At 39.7% G+C, this 14,106-nt stretch overlaps 1 protein-coding gene across 1 annotated transcript in view; it reads left to right on the top strand.

Annotated features, from left to right (window-relative positions):
* The window catches only part of LOC103738488 (attractin), a gene marked incomplete at its 3' end in the record, with an annotated part of 135,454 nt that overhangs the window by 31,692 nt on the left and 89,656 nt on the right, over positions 1 to 14,106 (top strand). The window contains 2 exon segments of the mRNA XM_029566150.1: positions 10,727 to 10,947; positions 13,171 to 13,292. Coding sequence (XP_029422010.1) covers positions 10,727 to 10,947; positions 13,171 to 13,292 — 343 coding nt within the window.

The following is a 14,106-nucleotide window of genomic DNA, read 5'->3' as shown; positions in this document are numbered from 1 at the left end:
GGGGAATGGCTGGGGGTGCTGACAACACAGCAGACAGTAGCAGGGATATCAAAGTATAAGGGCTCTAGTGAGGGGAGGGAGGCTATGGGAGGGTGCCATCTGGGAAGTGGGTGTATAGTTGAATAAGATGGCTTGAGATGTTCTGTGTGATATATACACATACACACACACACAAATCAACAAATTTTTTAAAATGTATTTGAGGTGGAAGCATGGAAATTTACATCATGCTAATTAGTAGAGGTGATATAAACATTACCATTGAAATCTACCCGATGTCATCCCCTTTATAAACCTTGTAAGCCTGGTATTTAATCTTGAGAATAGCATTTTAATAAGTTTCCTTGGAGTTGCTACAATTACTTTTGATTATAGTTCTGCAGATATGACTCAGTAACAGCTTTATCGAGGTAGAATTAGTGTGTACATTAAGCTGATTTAAAGTATGTAATTTGATAGATTTGACATGAGTATAATACTTGTGGAATCACAGAAGTTTCTATGTTCGTGCTAAAAAATTCTAATCTGTATTATAAAAGAAAGTAGTCTTTGGTTTTATTTTCCTATAATGTCTTTGACTAATGTTGAACTCACAGAAATACAGGACGGGGCTATAGAGATGGCTCAGCAGTTAAGAACACTTCCAGAGAACCTGGCTTTGATTCCCAGGACCACATGACAGCTAACAACCATCCGTAAGTCCAGCCATCCGTAAGTCCAGTTCAGGGAATCTGACGCCCTTTTCTGGCCTTCGCAAGCTTTGCAAGACATGGGTGCACTCACAGGGTGCACTCACATACATGCAGGAAAAACACTCAATACACATAAAATAAAAATAGTAAATAAAATATTTTTTAAAATACAGGACAGAAACTAAAAAATGAATAAAGGTCAAAGAGGCAAAACTGAACTACTTTACTCTTGACAGTATGCTTATCAAACGGAGGCATCTAAGAGGTAGGCTCTCCAGGCTGAAGGGCTAGGGGGCCACAGGTATTTCTGTAGATAGTGGATGCTGGTAGCTATTTTTGAATGAATGAGTAAATGGATAAGATGATTTGAACCTTGTTCTTTTTAGAGACAGATACTGGAAATGGACGTATAAAGATTCTTTTTATTATTTATTTATTTTTTTAAAATTTCATTTATTATTTTATGTGTATGCATGTGTTGCCTGCATGTAGGTAAGTGCACCTGTGTCATGCAGTGACCTTAGAGGTCAGAAGAGGCTGTCGGATACTCTGGGACAGTTGTTAGTTGCCATGTGGGATTTGAATCCAGGTCTTCTGCAAGAACAACCAGTGTTCTTAACTGCTGAGCCATCTCTCCAGGCCCTATAAAGATTCTTTTTAAAAAACCCTTAGACTAAAAACAAAATTTAAATTTTCAATTCTCTCCTGTGAATATAGAGAATAGTCCCATTTGTAATATAGTCAGTGCTAGGAATGTAATATAATTCTTAAAGTGTAGAGATTTAAGCAAAATGCATTTCCTCTCAAATTATTTTGACTTTTTATTGTGAAATTTTGAAACATAAGCGGAAATAAGCAAAATAGCATAAAGAAACTCCATGCAACAACTTTAGCAGTTAGTTATTGGCCACACTAACCTACTCTAGATGACTTTGAAGTAATTCCTAGAATAATAGAACTTTGTAAGTGAATTATTCAGATTTCAATCGATTTTCATTATTCACAGTATTATGTTCTATAAAGTTATTGGAGACAACACAGTAACCATTGCTCTTAGGGGACATTCAAACTCAAGTGTCTGTAAGCCTCTGACCATAACACTTGGATAAATCAGTCATTATGAAATTTTGCTTTTGTGTGTTTCTCCTTAGAGACATCTTATTTAACATGTATTGTTGGCTTGTTAACATGAGGCTTATGGCCAACAGCACTTTAACTTATGCCTGAACAAAGCTTATCTAACACATATTTTCTCTGTAAGGCATATCACATTTTAAAAACAGTAAAGAGCACTTCAGTACTACATTGGTTCCATTTTTTAAAATATTTTATTATTTTTCTTTTATGTGTATGAGTATTGCCTGCATGTATATGAGGGCACCCGTGTCTTGCAATGCCACAGAGGTCTGAAGAGGGTGTCGGATTCCCCTGGAACTGGAGTTAAGGATGGTTCGTAGCCACCATGTGGGTCCTGGGAATTGAACTCGGGTCCTCTGACAAAGCAGTGCCCTTTACCGCTAAGCCATCTCTCCAGCTCCATTGGTTCCATTTTAAATAGCAAAATCACCAATATAAGCACAAAATTGCAAAGAATATGGCATTAAGCAAATCAAATAAGGGACATTTCTTTATGGGATGAGAGTTAAAGCAGGAACACTGCCTTGTTTGACCTTAGTTAAACATGTGCATGTTTGTCAGCTCAAAAATTTCGCTACTTGCATGTGGAGCTCTGCAAATGATTATGAAGCTGCTGTAATACTGACTTTGGAGTGATAAATTTTAATCAGTGGGTGAATTACCATTATGGATCAGCAAATAATGAAAATTGACTAAGTATATTTTATTAAAGATGAAGACTCTTTAAAAATACAACCACTAGCTGGGTGTGGTGGCACATGCCTGTATGCCTAATACATGAGAGATGGAGGCAGGAAGATCAGGAGGTCAAGGTCATCCTGGGCTACATAGGGAGTATAATGGCAGCCTGGGCTACATGAGATCCTGCTTCAAAAAGCAAACAAAGCTCAGTAATAGACTGCTTGACTAGCATGTATAAGGCCCTAGGTTCAATCCCTAGGACCTGTCCCCACCCCCAAAAGTAAATAAGTAAAATTCACAATCATTTATAAACAAGGGGTGGACTGTTTAGGGGAAGGAAAGGGACTACCAAAAGAGGGCAGTGCAGGTGGGGAATGAATCAGAAAAAATTATCATGACATAAATGTATGAAAATGCCATAATGACATCCATTGCTTTATTAATATAAAGATGGGCTTTCAGGGTGGCTTGGTAAAGACAGTTGCTGTGCAACTGAATTCATTCCCTAAATGCCTTGTAAAGGTGAACAGAGGAAACCAACTCCATAAAGTTATCCTCTGACCTCCATGTGTGCTGCAGCACACCACATGCACACACAATAACCGTAATAAATAAAATTTGTTTTAACTAATAAAGAAAAGATTAAAACACCACAACTGTACTTAGTTAGCTCACACCAGGATCTAAGCAGTTAAAATGTCTTTAAGTGTGTCATTGAGGTTCCCTACCCAGTACCACTTTCTTTGTTAAAACCTGTGTCGTTTGCTGTGTAGACGCTTCTTTGTAGTCTAGATTTTGTTTTTAGTATCTCCATGCTTTCAGATAACATATTGGTCTCTCTCTTGAACTTCCTGTAAATTAGCTTGATCAGATTTACTTCAGGGTTTTAACAGGATCACTTTATAGGGTCAGTTCTTTCCCTTTAGTCAACAGTTTTCAAAATGAACTGGTTATCAGTGTCCAAAGGTGATAGATGATGGTTTTTTGTTTGTTTTTTGAGTGTCAGTGGCATGTGTCATTGTAAGTTCAGATTTTAAAATATCTATTATGTTTCATTCTACTGTAGCTCTTAATTTCAGACATTCTTTATCTGTAGCAAGCAAGCATCATCTCAGAATAGCACTTGAGTCTTTCTGAAAGAACCTGGTATGCCTCTGGTAAGCATATTGCATTTTCATTTGCATTGCTTTGTAAGCAGCTCTTGACCCAGACATGAAATTAAATTTATCTCTAGAAAGTTTTAGTTTGGGAAGGGATAAAAGGGATTGGGTTTTTATTTGTTTTGTTTTGTTTTGGTTTGGTTTGGTTTGTTTGTTTGTTTAGCTTAAAGAAAGGACTTGTAATCCAGACATTTCCTGTCTTTCTGGGAGTGAGTTTTAAATACCACAGTTTAGGGGCCAGAGAGGTGGCTCAGAGGTTAAGAGCACTTTCTGCTTTTGTAGGATCCCAGCACCCACATGGTGGCTAACAACTGTCTGTAACTCTGGGTCCAGGGAATCCAATGCCTTCTTGGGCACACAGGTGCACTTACATACATGCAGGCAAAACACTCATACATATTAAAAAAAATAGATAAACTAATAAAGAAGAATTTTAAATCTTAAATAAATATTACATTTTTAAAAATAAATATTGCATTTTAAGTCCTAGTTGTTTTCATTATCACTGGATTGGTCTTTTAAGAAGACAGCTTAGCCAGATTTGGTGGCTCCTGCCTGTAGTCCCAGCACTTAGGAGTCTGAGACAGGATTGCTACTAGTTTGAGATTCATGAGTTCCAGGCCAGCCTGGGCTACAGAGTGAGACCCTATTGCAAACAAACAACGACAAGTTAAAGAGAAATTATGTGTCTCTTGTTTTCTTTTTAAGGAAAACAGAGTGTGTGTTTGTGTTGTACCCTTTCTTTCCCCCAAATAAATGGCCATATATTTTATATAAGTCTCTCTGCATTGCCCCCTCCCACGCCACACAGTATACTGGCCATCATTCCTTGAACTCACAGAGATCCACCTGCCTCTGCCTCCCAAGTGCTGGGATGAAAGGCGTGCGCCACCACGCCCGGCCCTCGTTCCTTTTTATATCTGCCTAGTATTTTATTATTTGACTGTATTGGTTTATTCATCACATCCTCCATTGATGAACATTTTGGGTTGTTAGTGTCTTTAGTAATATAGTGAATGAACTTCTTTTCTATTTGTATTGTTATATCTTCGTGAAAGACTGCTAGGAAAGTGATTTAAAGTTCAAAAAGGTAAATGTGTAGTTGTGTTACAAGTTGCCAAAATCTCCTTTGTGAATTTGTATACCTGCCCAGCTGCGGTGAACTTGCCTGTTGCCCTAGAAGCTCACCAATCCAAATATTGTCTTAACTTTTGTTACTTTTGTCAATTTGATAGGTAACAAATGGTACAACAGTGTAGTTTTAATTTGCATTTCTCTTTTTTTCCCCTGTATTAACTTTTTTTTAAATTTTAAATAATTTATTGAAAATTTCATATAGGCATATAAGTATATAAGGTGTTTTGATCAAATCCATGCCCACTCCCTCCCCTCCAACTCCTCCCATATCTCCCCATCACTTTTTCTGATAACAATTTGCATTTCTCTTATGACAAAAGTTGAATCTCTTCGTATGCTTGTTATCATCTGAATTAATTTTCCCAGCATACTCACTGAAGTCCTCTTGTTGGTGTTTGAAAGGACAGAGATACCCACAGCAGTCTGAGGAGTTCCCTTAGTCTTTTATGGACTTTGATTCACAAAAACCTAGGACTTGTGGCTTTGACATAGAAAAGAATTTCAGAACTAGGCAGTATGTAGTAGAGTTGGGGCTTTCTAAAAAATAAAAAGAAAGACCCATGTAAACTCAAGCCAACAAAAACCTAGCATAGAACTTTGGAAATGAGCAGCAGGCCCCAATCTTAGCCAAAGAACTATTGGCAGCTGATTACTGCTGGGTGGGGGAAGAGCTGACCTTCTTTAAGAGAGGGACTCCAGATAGGCTCACTAGACCTCAGTGGATGAACTTGTACTGAGGAATGTCAGGAAACACTAACTTGACTCAATAGGCCTTAACATAAATAGCAAAATGCATGAATTCTAGTCAGGGGGGCGGATATGGGAAGGTGCTGATGGGGAAGGGGGATATAAAGAGCACTAAGATGTTATGTGTGAAATACACAAAAAATTCAATAAAATATTTTTTTGAAAAAATAATAGATTCCCAGGAGAATAAAGCCTAACTGTGAGAGGGGCTGGAGCAGTGACTCCATGGTTGAGACACTTGCTACTCTTACAGAGGACCCTGGTTCGGTTCCCAGCACCCACATGGTGGTCAACAACTGTCTTTAACTCCAGTTTCAGGGTATCTGATGCTCACTAGACATGCATGTGGTGTACAAACATGCTTGCAGGCCAAACACTCAGACACATAAAATAGAAATAAGTAAATCTTTTATTAAATTATTTATTTAATAACCACATAATTAGAAGAATCATTTCATTATAACAGCATTGACATATTCAATAACAATTTCCAGAGCTAAGATGCATCCCCTTTAAGACATAAAATTAAGTGAAGGTTTAACCTTTAAAAAAGATCTCCATTTCATTATTAAAATACACTGTTTCATACAGAAAAACTCATATTTGATGCAACTAACACTTAGATATTTGCATGTGTGTCTCTAATCTCTATATATCTGATTATTACTAGTCACAGTCATTTACTTTCTGAGATCCTTGGCACTTGAGCATGGATATAAAGTCATCAGGTAGATTTCAATGGTAATGTTTTTCACCCCTACTAATTAACATGAAGCAAAGTTTTATGCTTCTACCTCAAATATAACTCATTTTTATTGATTTGTGTGTGTGTGTTTATTTCATACAGAATATCCCAAACAATCTTTCTCATCTATATACCTACATTCCAAGTGACACCCTCCCATGCCCCCCCACCCCTTGCTGGAGCCCATATACTGTCATCCTGGTTACTGTCCACTGTGTTGTCAGTGTCCCCAGCCATTCCCCAGTGCTTGTCATCTGCTAAGTCTAGTCAGCCTATCTGGAGTTCCTTGGGTTTTTTTTTTTTTTTTTTTTTTTTTTTTTCTGTCTTTTTGAGACAGGGTCTCCCTGTAGCCCCAGCTGTCCTGGAACTCACTATGTAGACCAGGCTGGCCTTGAACTCACAGAGATCCACCTGCCTCTGCCTCCTGAGTGTTGGGATTAAAGGCTTGAGCCAAACCATGCCTGGCCTGTAGAGTTCCTTGTTTTCCGATCAGCTCTTCCTCATTTGGCAGCAAGCTGTTGCCAATATTCCTTTAGATAAGCTTGGGGTCTGTTGTTCATTTTCCCAGTTCTATGCTGGAAGTCTCTTGGGCCACCCTGGCCAACAACTCAAAAGAAGGTATCTCCTGTCTGGCATTGTTTCTTATTAGGTAGCCTTTAGCTATACACATGGACTTTTTAAGAATTATATTGATCCCTTTAATCTTTGGTTATACTTTCATTTTGGGTGTTTAAGACCATGTAGTTGGTCCAGGTAGACCAATTTATTTTTACTCTTAAGGTTGAGGATCTGTTCCTCAGGGGTCACATGGGCTTAGGAGGAGCCCCTGGCTCTGTTCCTCTACCAGTTCCGTCTACGTGAAGGTAAGTCAAAGGTCTTACTCGACCATGGCTGGCTTCATTTGGAAGCATGGAGGAAATGATCCCTCTGTGTTGACCCTCCTCTTTGTAGACTGGACACTGGTTCAAGTCCATCTGGTAGAGTCTCCATGGCCTCCTTGATCAAGAGGACAGGTGATTCATCACAGTTACAGGACATTTTGAGAGATGCTCCATAGTCCCCTGGAACTAGTCGACCTAGGAGGGCAAGGAGCAAAAACTGTCCTTTATGTCCCTCTGACCAAATTAGTATAGGCCTCAAAGTATGGCTGTTAAACATCCAAGAAGATTAGTTCCACCAGTCTGGTACTTTTAATTACCATGTGGTATGTAGATAAAGCTTGGGCAAACACATAAAATAGAAATAAGTAAATCTTTTTTTTTTTTTTTTTAAAGCATACATGAGAGCATGGGGGTGTGATCTTTTGATCTTTTTTTTGGAGACAGGGTCTCCCTTTAGCCCCAGCTGGCCTGGAACTCACTATGCAGACCAGGCTAGCCTCAAACTCACAGAGATCCATCTGCCTCCAAAGTGCTGGATTAAAGGCACAAGCTGGGCTTAGGTGTGAGCTTCTTGAACAATAGTCACACTTCAAGTGTCCTTTACAGGTTTGGGGAATTTTATTGTGCAGTAGATTTCTTTCTTTTTTTAAAAAATTTGTTTTTATTGAATTTTTGTGTATTTTATACAGAATATCTCAATCTTTATTATCTTTATACCCTTGTCCCTACCGGCATACTCCCACGCACCCCCCCCCCGTCTTAGTTTGTTTCTCCATTGCTGTGACAAAACACTCTGACCAATACCAATTTGGGGAGGAAAGAGTTTATTCAGCTTACAACTCCTAGGTTGCAGTTCATCAGGGAGTCCAAGGTAGGAACTCAGGGCAGGAGCCTGGAGGCAGGAGCTGGAGCACAGGCCATGGAGGAATGCCGCTTACTGACTTGCTCCCCTGGCCCCTGCTCAGCTTGCTCTCTTATCCAACACAGGCCCACCTGCCCAGGGGTGGCACTATCCACAGTGGGCTGGGCCCTCCCACATCACTCAACAATCAAGAAAATGCCCCACAGACATGGCCACAGGCCAGTCCAATGTAGGCAATTCCCTAATTGAGGCTCCCTCAACCCAAGTGTGTTAAGTTGACACTAAAGGTATCTAGCACACCCCCCCACTGGAACCCATATAATCTGTCATCCATATTAAGGCCCAATGTATCAAATCAGTGTCCCCAGATGTTCCCCTGTGCAAGTCCATCCACTGAGGTCTAGTCAGCCTATCTAGAGTCCCTCCCTTTAAGAGGCTAAGTTCTTCGTCACCCAGCAGTAATCAGCTGCCAATAATTCTTCGACTAAGACTGGGGTCTTGTGCAGCACATTTCTAAGGAAACTTTCCTCTGTTCTCTTCTTAGATAGTTGAGATTACAGAGTGGCACTTGGAGGTACTTTGGATGGGATTACAATCTAATAAAATAAAACCAGCAACTATTGGTTTATACAAGAAATTTAGGGCATGGCTTTTCCCATAAATGGGGTTTCTTGTGAGACTCCTAGAAAATTGTGTCTGTAGCTGGGAAGGAAGAAAGGTCTTAAGCAGCTAATTGTGTTGGAATTCTTGCTTTATCTGCTGGTTGAAGGCTTCTCGAGTAAGGCACTCCTTTTCCTTTTCTGGTCCATATTTTTCCCTTACTTTCTGTGTAGCCTTTTTATTAATTTTTTCTCTGCTTTCTGGATTGTAAGTCATAGAGGTTTTTGTAGGTGGTTCTTTGATCTTGGTATAAAGAATGAAAAACCAACGTAGTTTTATCTTTTTCCACATATTTAGTTATATCAGTACTGTGTACTGAAGAGTCAGTAAATCTTTTTTTTCCTTTAAAGATTTTTTTTCAATTTTAATTTATATGTATGGTATATGTGGGTGCCTGTAGAAAAGGGTATCAGATCCCTTAGAGCTGGAGTTGCAGGCAGTTGTGAACTGGGCACTTGAACTCAAGTCCTCTGGAAGAAGAGTAAGTGATCTTAACTCCTGAGCCGTCCCTCTAGCCCCAAAGTCTTATCTTTTCCTTACTAATATAAGATGCCACTCCAGCTCCAGGGGAATCAGACAACTTCATGCCTCCATGGGTACCTGCACTCACACACAATTTAAAATGAAATAAATCTTTTAAAAATAAAGATGCCACTTACCTTGTATACTGAGTTTCCACATGCACTTTTATAGGTAGATTATTAAGACTGCTCTAGGTAGGGGCTGGAGAGATGGCTCAGCGGTTAAGAAAACTGGCTGTTCTTGCAGAAGACCTGGGTTTGAAGCCTAGCACCCATATGGCAGCTAACAACTGTACGTAACTCCAGTTCCACAGGATCCGACAGCCTCTCTGTCCTTTGCGGGCATTGCACGACACAAGTGCACTTACCTACATGCAGACAATATACACATATATATATATATAAATAATAAATAAATAAAAATATTAAAAATATATATACAGAGAGAGAGAAAGAGAGACTGCTCTGGGTAGTCACAAAGCAGGATGAAAGGTGGGATTTCGAGGGAGGGGTAAATAATAGTGATTTTTTGAGACCTTGGAAAAAAATTTTTCTCAGAGGACTTAGAATTTATTTATTTACTTAATTAGTGTGGAGAGGCATGCGCTGCCACAGCACACAAGTGGAAGTCAGTTCTCTCCTTCCACCTTTATGTGTGTTCCAGGGTTCAAACTCAGATTGTCAGGCTTGAGTGGCAAATTCTTTACCTGTTCAACCACATTACTGGCATTCTCAGAGAACTTTTAATGCTTAAGATCTTTCTAAAGATTGACTGTGAAAGTCAAACAAAAACTAGCATAGAACTGGGGAAATGGGCAGGAGGCTACAACTTTATTGAGGAACTATTGGCAGCTGATCACTGCTGGGTGAGGGAGAGTTGAACTTTAAGGGAGTGACACCAGACAGGGCTGAACAGGCTCCAATGGATGAACTCACCCCAAGACACCTAGATATACAAACTTGATTGAATAGGCTTAACATATATGACAAAATGCATGAAGTCTTCTGCAGGGAGGGGGGGCAGTGAAAATAGGGGAGACTAAATATGATTAAGATGTATTATATGAAATCCACAAAAATTCAGTAAACTATCTTTTAAAAACTGATAGCTGGGCATGGTGGCCCACGCCGTTAGTCCCAGCACTCCAGAGGCAGAGACAGGCAGATCTCTGAGATCAAGGCCAGCATGGTCTACATAGTGAGTTCCAGGCCAGTTGGGGCTATAAGGAGACCTTGTCTCAAAAAAAGAAAAAAAAAATGTTTATCATGAGCGGGTATGAAATCCAACCTGTAATCCCAGTACTTGGGAGGCAGAGACAGGAGGATTGCCACAAATTCCAGGCCAGCCCAGTCTACGTAACGGGTTCCAGACCAGCAAGGGCTACATAGTAACATTTTTTTTTCTCAAAAACTTCAGAAACAACACCATCATTAAAAAAAAAAATTGCTATTACGTTTCTTATATGAATTTTCAGTAAACTCCTTCTCTTTTTCTTCTCTTAGCACCATGTATGTGTTTGGTGGTTTCAACAGTCTCCTCCTCAGTGACGTCTTAGTGTTTACCTCGGAGCAGTGTGAGGCGCACCTGAGTGAAGCCGCTTGTGTGGCAGCAGGACCTGGTATCCGGTGTCTGTGGGACTCGGGGTCATCGCAGTGCACCTCCTGGGAGCTGACAACTGAAGAACAAGCAGAACAGTTAAAATCGGAATGCTTTTCCAGAAGAAGTATGTTTTTTCTCTACTTAGAGTTTAAAGATCTAATTGTATCTGAATTACGAAAGAACTTGGTTGCTGTACTCTGCTTATATTCACCTTATTCTCTGCAATCATTTACTAATAAATTGTGCGAAGACTTTTTGGGTGAAAGTCATGTGGTTCCTAGAACCTCTCAGCAAGTGATACAGATAAAATCTTCCTGACAGTGGGTAGCCTTTGTATGCCAACTCCATTCCTGGCTGCAGTTGGTCTGAGGCAGTGTTGTTCAGTAAAACTTTGTTTTCTTTTTTTTTTTTTTTTTTGAGACAGGGTCACACTTAATAGCTCAAACTAACCTCAAACTTGTGGTCTTCCTGCCTCAGCCTCCCCTGTGCAGGCATTATAGGAACATACTCCAACCCTGGCTGTGAAATTTTTTGATGATGGAAATGTTATATATCAGCTAGGTAGCCACTAGCCATCTGGGGCTATCTGACGTGTGAAATGTGGCAAGTGTAACTAAGGAACTGATTGCTTTATTTTCTTTCATTTTACTTAAAAAATATATGTTGTGTGCCAAGTATAGTAGCACTTGCCTGTAATCCAAACATTCAGGAGGCTGAGGCTTAATCATGAGTTAATCAGCCTAAGTTCCACAGTGAGTTCTGGGCCAGCCTAACTTATGTAATGAGACTGTCTCAAAAGCCAAAAACATCAGCAGAACTGCATGTGGCTCTTGGCTACCGTATTGAATGAGAATAGGAGGCCAACCCAGGAAAGTCATGTATAGCAAATTGTTCTGGTGGGTGGAACCAGAGCTGCTGTCCTTAGCTCTGTAGTTGGATACAGCAGTGATAGCATGACAGACATGTTCACCCTGCTTCCAGAGCCTCCAAGCTCTTTTCATTCTGTCAACTTAGCTTCTTCCTCTTTTGCCCTGAACATCACTTCACCAACTCAGTGAGGAAAAGTGTGAGAAAATCCTTTAGCAGCAAGAATGCTTCTCCAAGATATTTATTCATATCGTTTTAAAGTATGTTGACTAAATTCCTTAACTAGTAAAACTGATGCTGCGTTTACTATGAGAGTTATATCAGAAAGAGGTGCTTTAGGTTTCTTGATATGTGCCAGATTAAGCTGGGCAAGATACATAAAAGTTCCAGGTTCATTGATGGAAAACAGGTCATCAGCACTTGGTAGGATTATAGCTCTCCTGAAAGGGTTAAAAACAGTTGGAATAGTTATTTTCAACCAATTTTTAAATTTTAATTAATTTTTATTTTATGTGTATGAGTATTTTACCTGCATGCATTTAATGCCCCGTGGAGGCCAGAGAGGGCATTGGATCCCCTGGAGCTGGAGTTAAGGACGATTGCTGGGAACTTCTGCAAGAACAGCCAGCACTCCTGACTGCTGAGCCATCTCTCTAGGCCCTTCAAGTAGTTTTTAAAGTTCAGATTAGATTAAATATGCAAATATATTGGAAGTAATACTGAATTGCCTTAGATGGTTCAATATGAGTCTGTTTTCTATCATCTTATTTTCTGTGTACCCTAATTCTTGTGATAAACAGGGTAGGGATAGCACCCTAAGGCTCAGGCTGCCAAGGAGAGACTTCATGAAGTTAGGCTCTTGGCCCTCCCTTTTTCTGTTTGTTCCACCATATTTCACATCCATGAATTGGTTTAGCAGATGGGGCAGTATGGTTTTGCAGCTTCTCTTTTATAAGGTAAATAGAGAGTACAACAGGTCTGCAATAGCACAAAAGTTCTGTAACTCACATTCTTGAATCCACGTGTGTGTGTGTAGAGTGCACTTAGCAAATGCCTCCTACTGTAGGTTTGTCAGTACCAACATTTGTGCCATATTAGCCTTGCATTTGTTGCTAGGAGCAGTGCCTTAATCTTCTGTGTTTCTTTGGCTTCTGGGCAGCTTCTGGTGTTTATTCTATTGCTACTTGACCTTTGTCCTGGAAGGAGAAGCTCCGGGTCTTTATTATATCTTAGAGTAGTTATAAATTAACTTATCTTCGCTTTTCACTTTATATACTTTTTTTGGAGGGGGGAGGCCAAGGAAGTGTTTTTCAGATTGTCTGTTTAGATCTAAGTTTTATTTTAACTGGAACATGCCAACATGTTTTCTTTCCAGTTTCACTTCACATTTTACTTCCCAGCCATTGTTGGGAGCTTTTTACCAGTCTCATTCTACTTAACAAAGGCTATCACAGCTAATGAGTTTTTCTTCTCTTCATAGCCCTTGATCATGACAGATGTGACCAGCACACAGATTGTTACAGCTGCACAGCCAATACCAACGACTGCCACTGGTGCAATGATCACTGTGTCCCTATGAACCACAGCTGCACAGAGGGCCAGGTAAGGCACTGTTTTTCAGGGATCTCAGAGGACAGAAAAAATACTGTTGAGTTTAGGTATAATCATAAATAATGACCAAAGTTAATTTTAAAATGCATTGTAGATTTGAATTTTACTATTGCTCAGGTTTTCTCTTAGAAAGGGATACTGTATACATCCTGATTCCAAAGGTCTCACTGGCTACTGGGGTTTATGTATAGTGTTTTGCAGATGCCTTTGTCATGTTTTATCTTGACTCAGCATTGTTATCAGTGCTCACCATATATGACTTTAAATTTAGGTTATAATAAGCAGGCTAAATAAGATAAGATGATCCAACTTTTAGGGGCTAGAGAGATAGCTCAGCAGTTAAGAACACTGGTTGTTCTTGCAGAGCTGGGTTCGAATCCCAACACCCACAGGACAGCTAACAACTGTCTGTAACTCCAGTCCCAGCCTCTTCTGTCCTCTATGGGCATTGCATGACATGGGTGCACTTACCTACATGCACGCAATAGACACATACACATAAAATAAAAAAAAAAAGAAAAAGTTTAAAAAAAAAAGATGATCCAGCTTTTATCGTTTTTGATGGTTTATGACCTTTTTCCCTCCCATTTTAATGCAGTCTGTAAGATAGAAAGCTTTTAAGCTGTTGGGGTGGAGGAGCAATGGGGAGGAGCATTGGAAAAGCAGCAAATTCAGCATTCACATTTTACAGATACACAGATTGAATGAGACCTGGTATTTCAAGTGGGCAGTACCTTATCATTTAGCTCACGTTAGTGCACAGAACATTCTACTATGGTGTTTCCACATGTGCATTTTGTTGATC

The sequence above is a fragment of the Nannospalax galili genome, unplaced genomic scaffold (assembly GCF_000622305.1).
Source record: "Nannospalax galili isolate Female #2095 unplaced genomic scaffold, S.galili_v1.0 scaffold1059, whole genome shotgun sequence".
NCBI lineage: Eukaryota > Metazoa > Chordata > Mammalia > Rodentia > Spalacidae > Nannospalax > Nannospalax galili.
The sequence above is the reverse complement of the archived record's forward strand: the minus strand, read 5'-3'. Positions and strand labels throughout refer to the sequence as shown.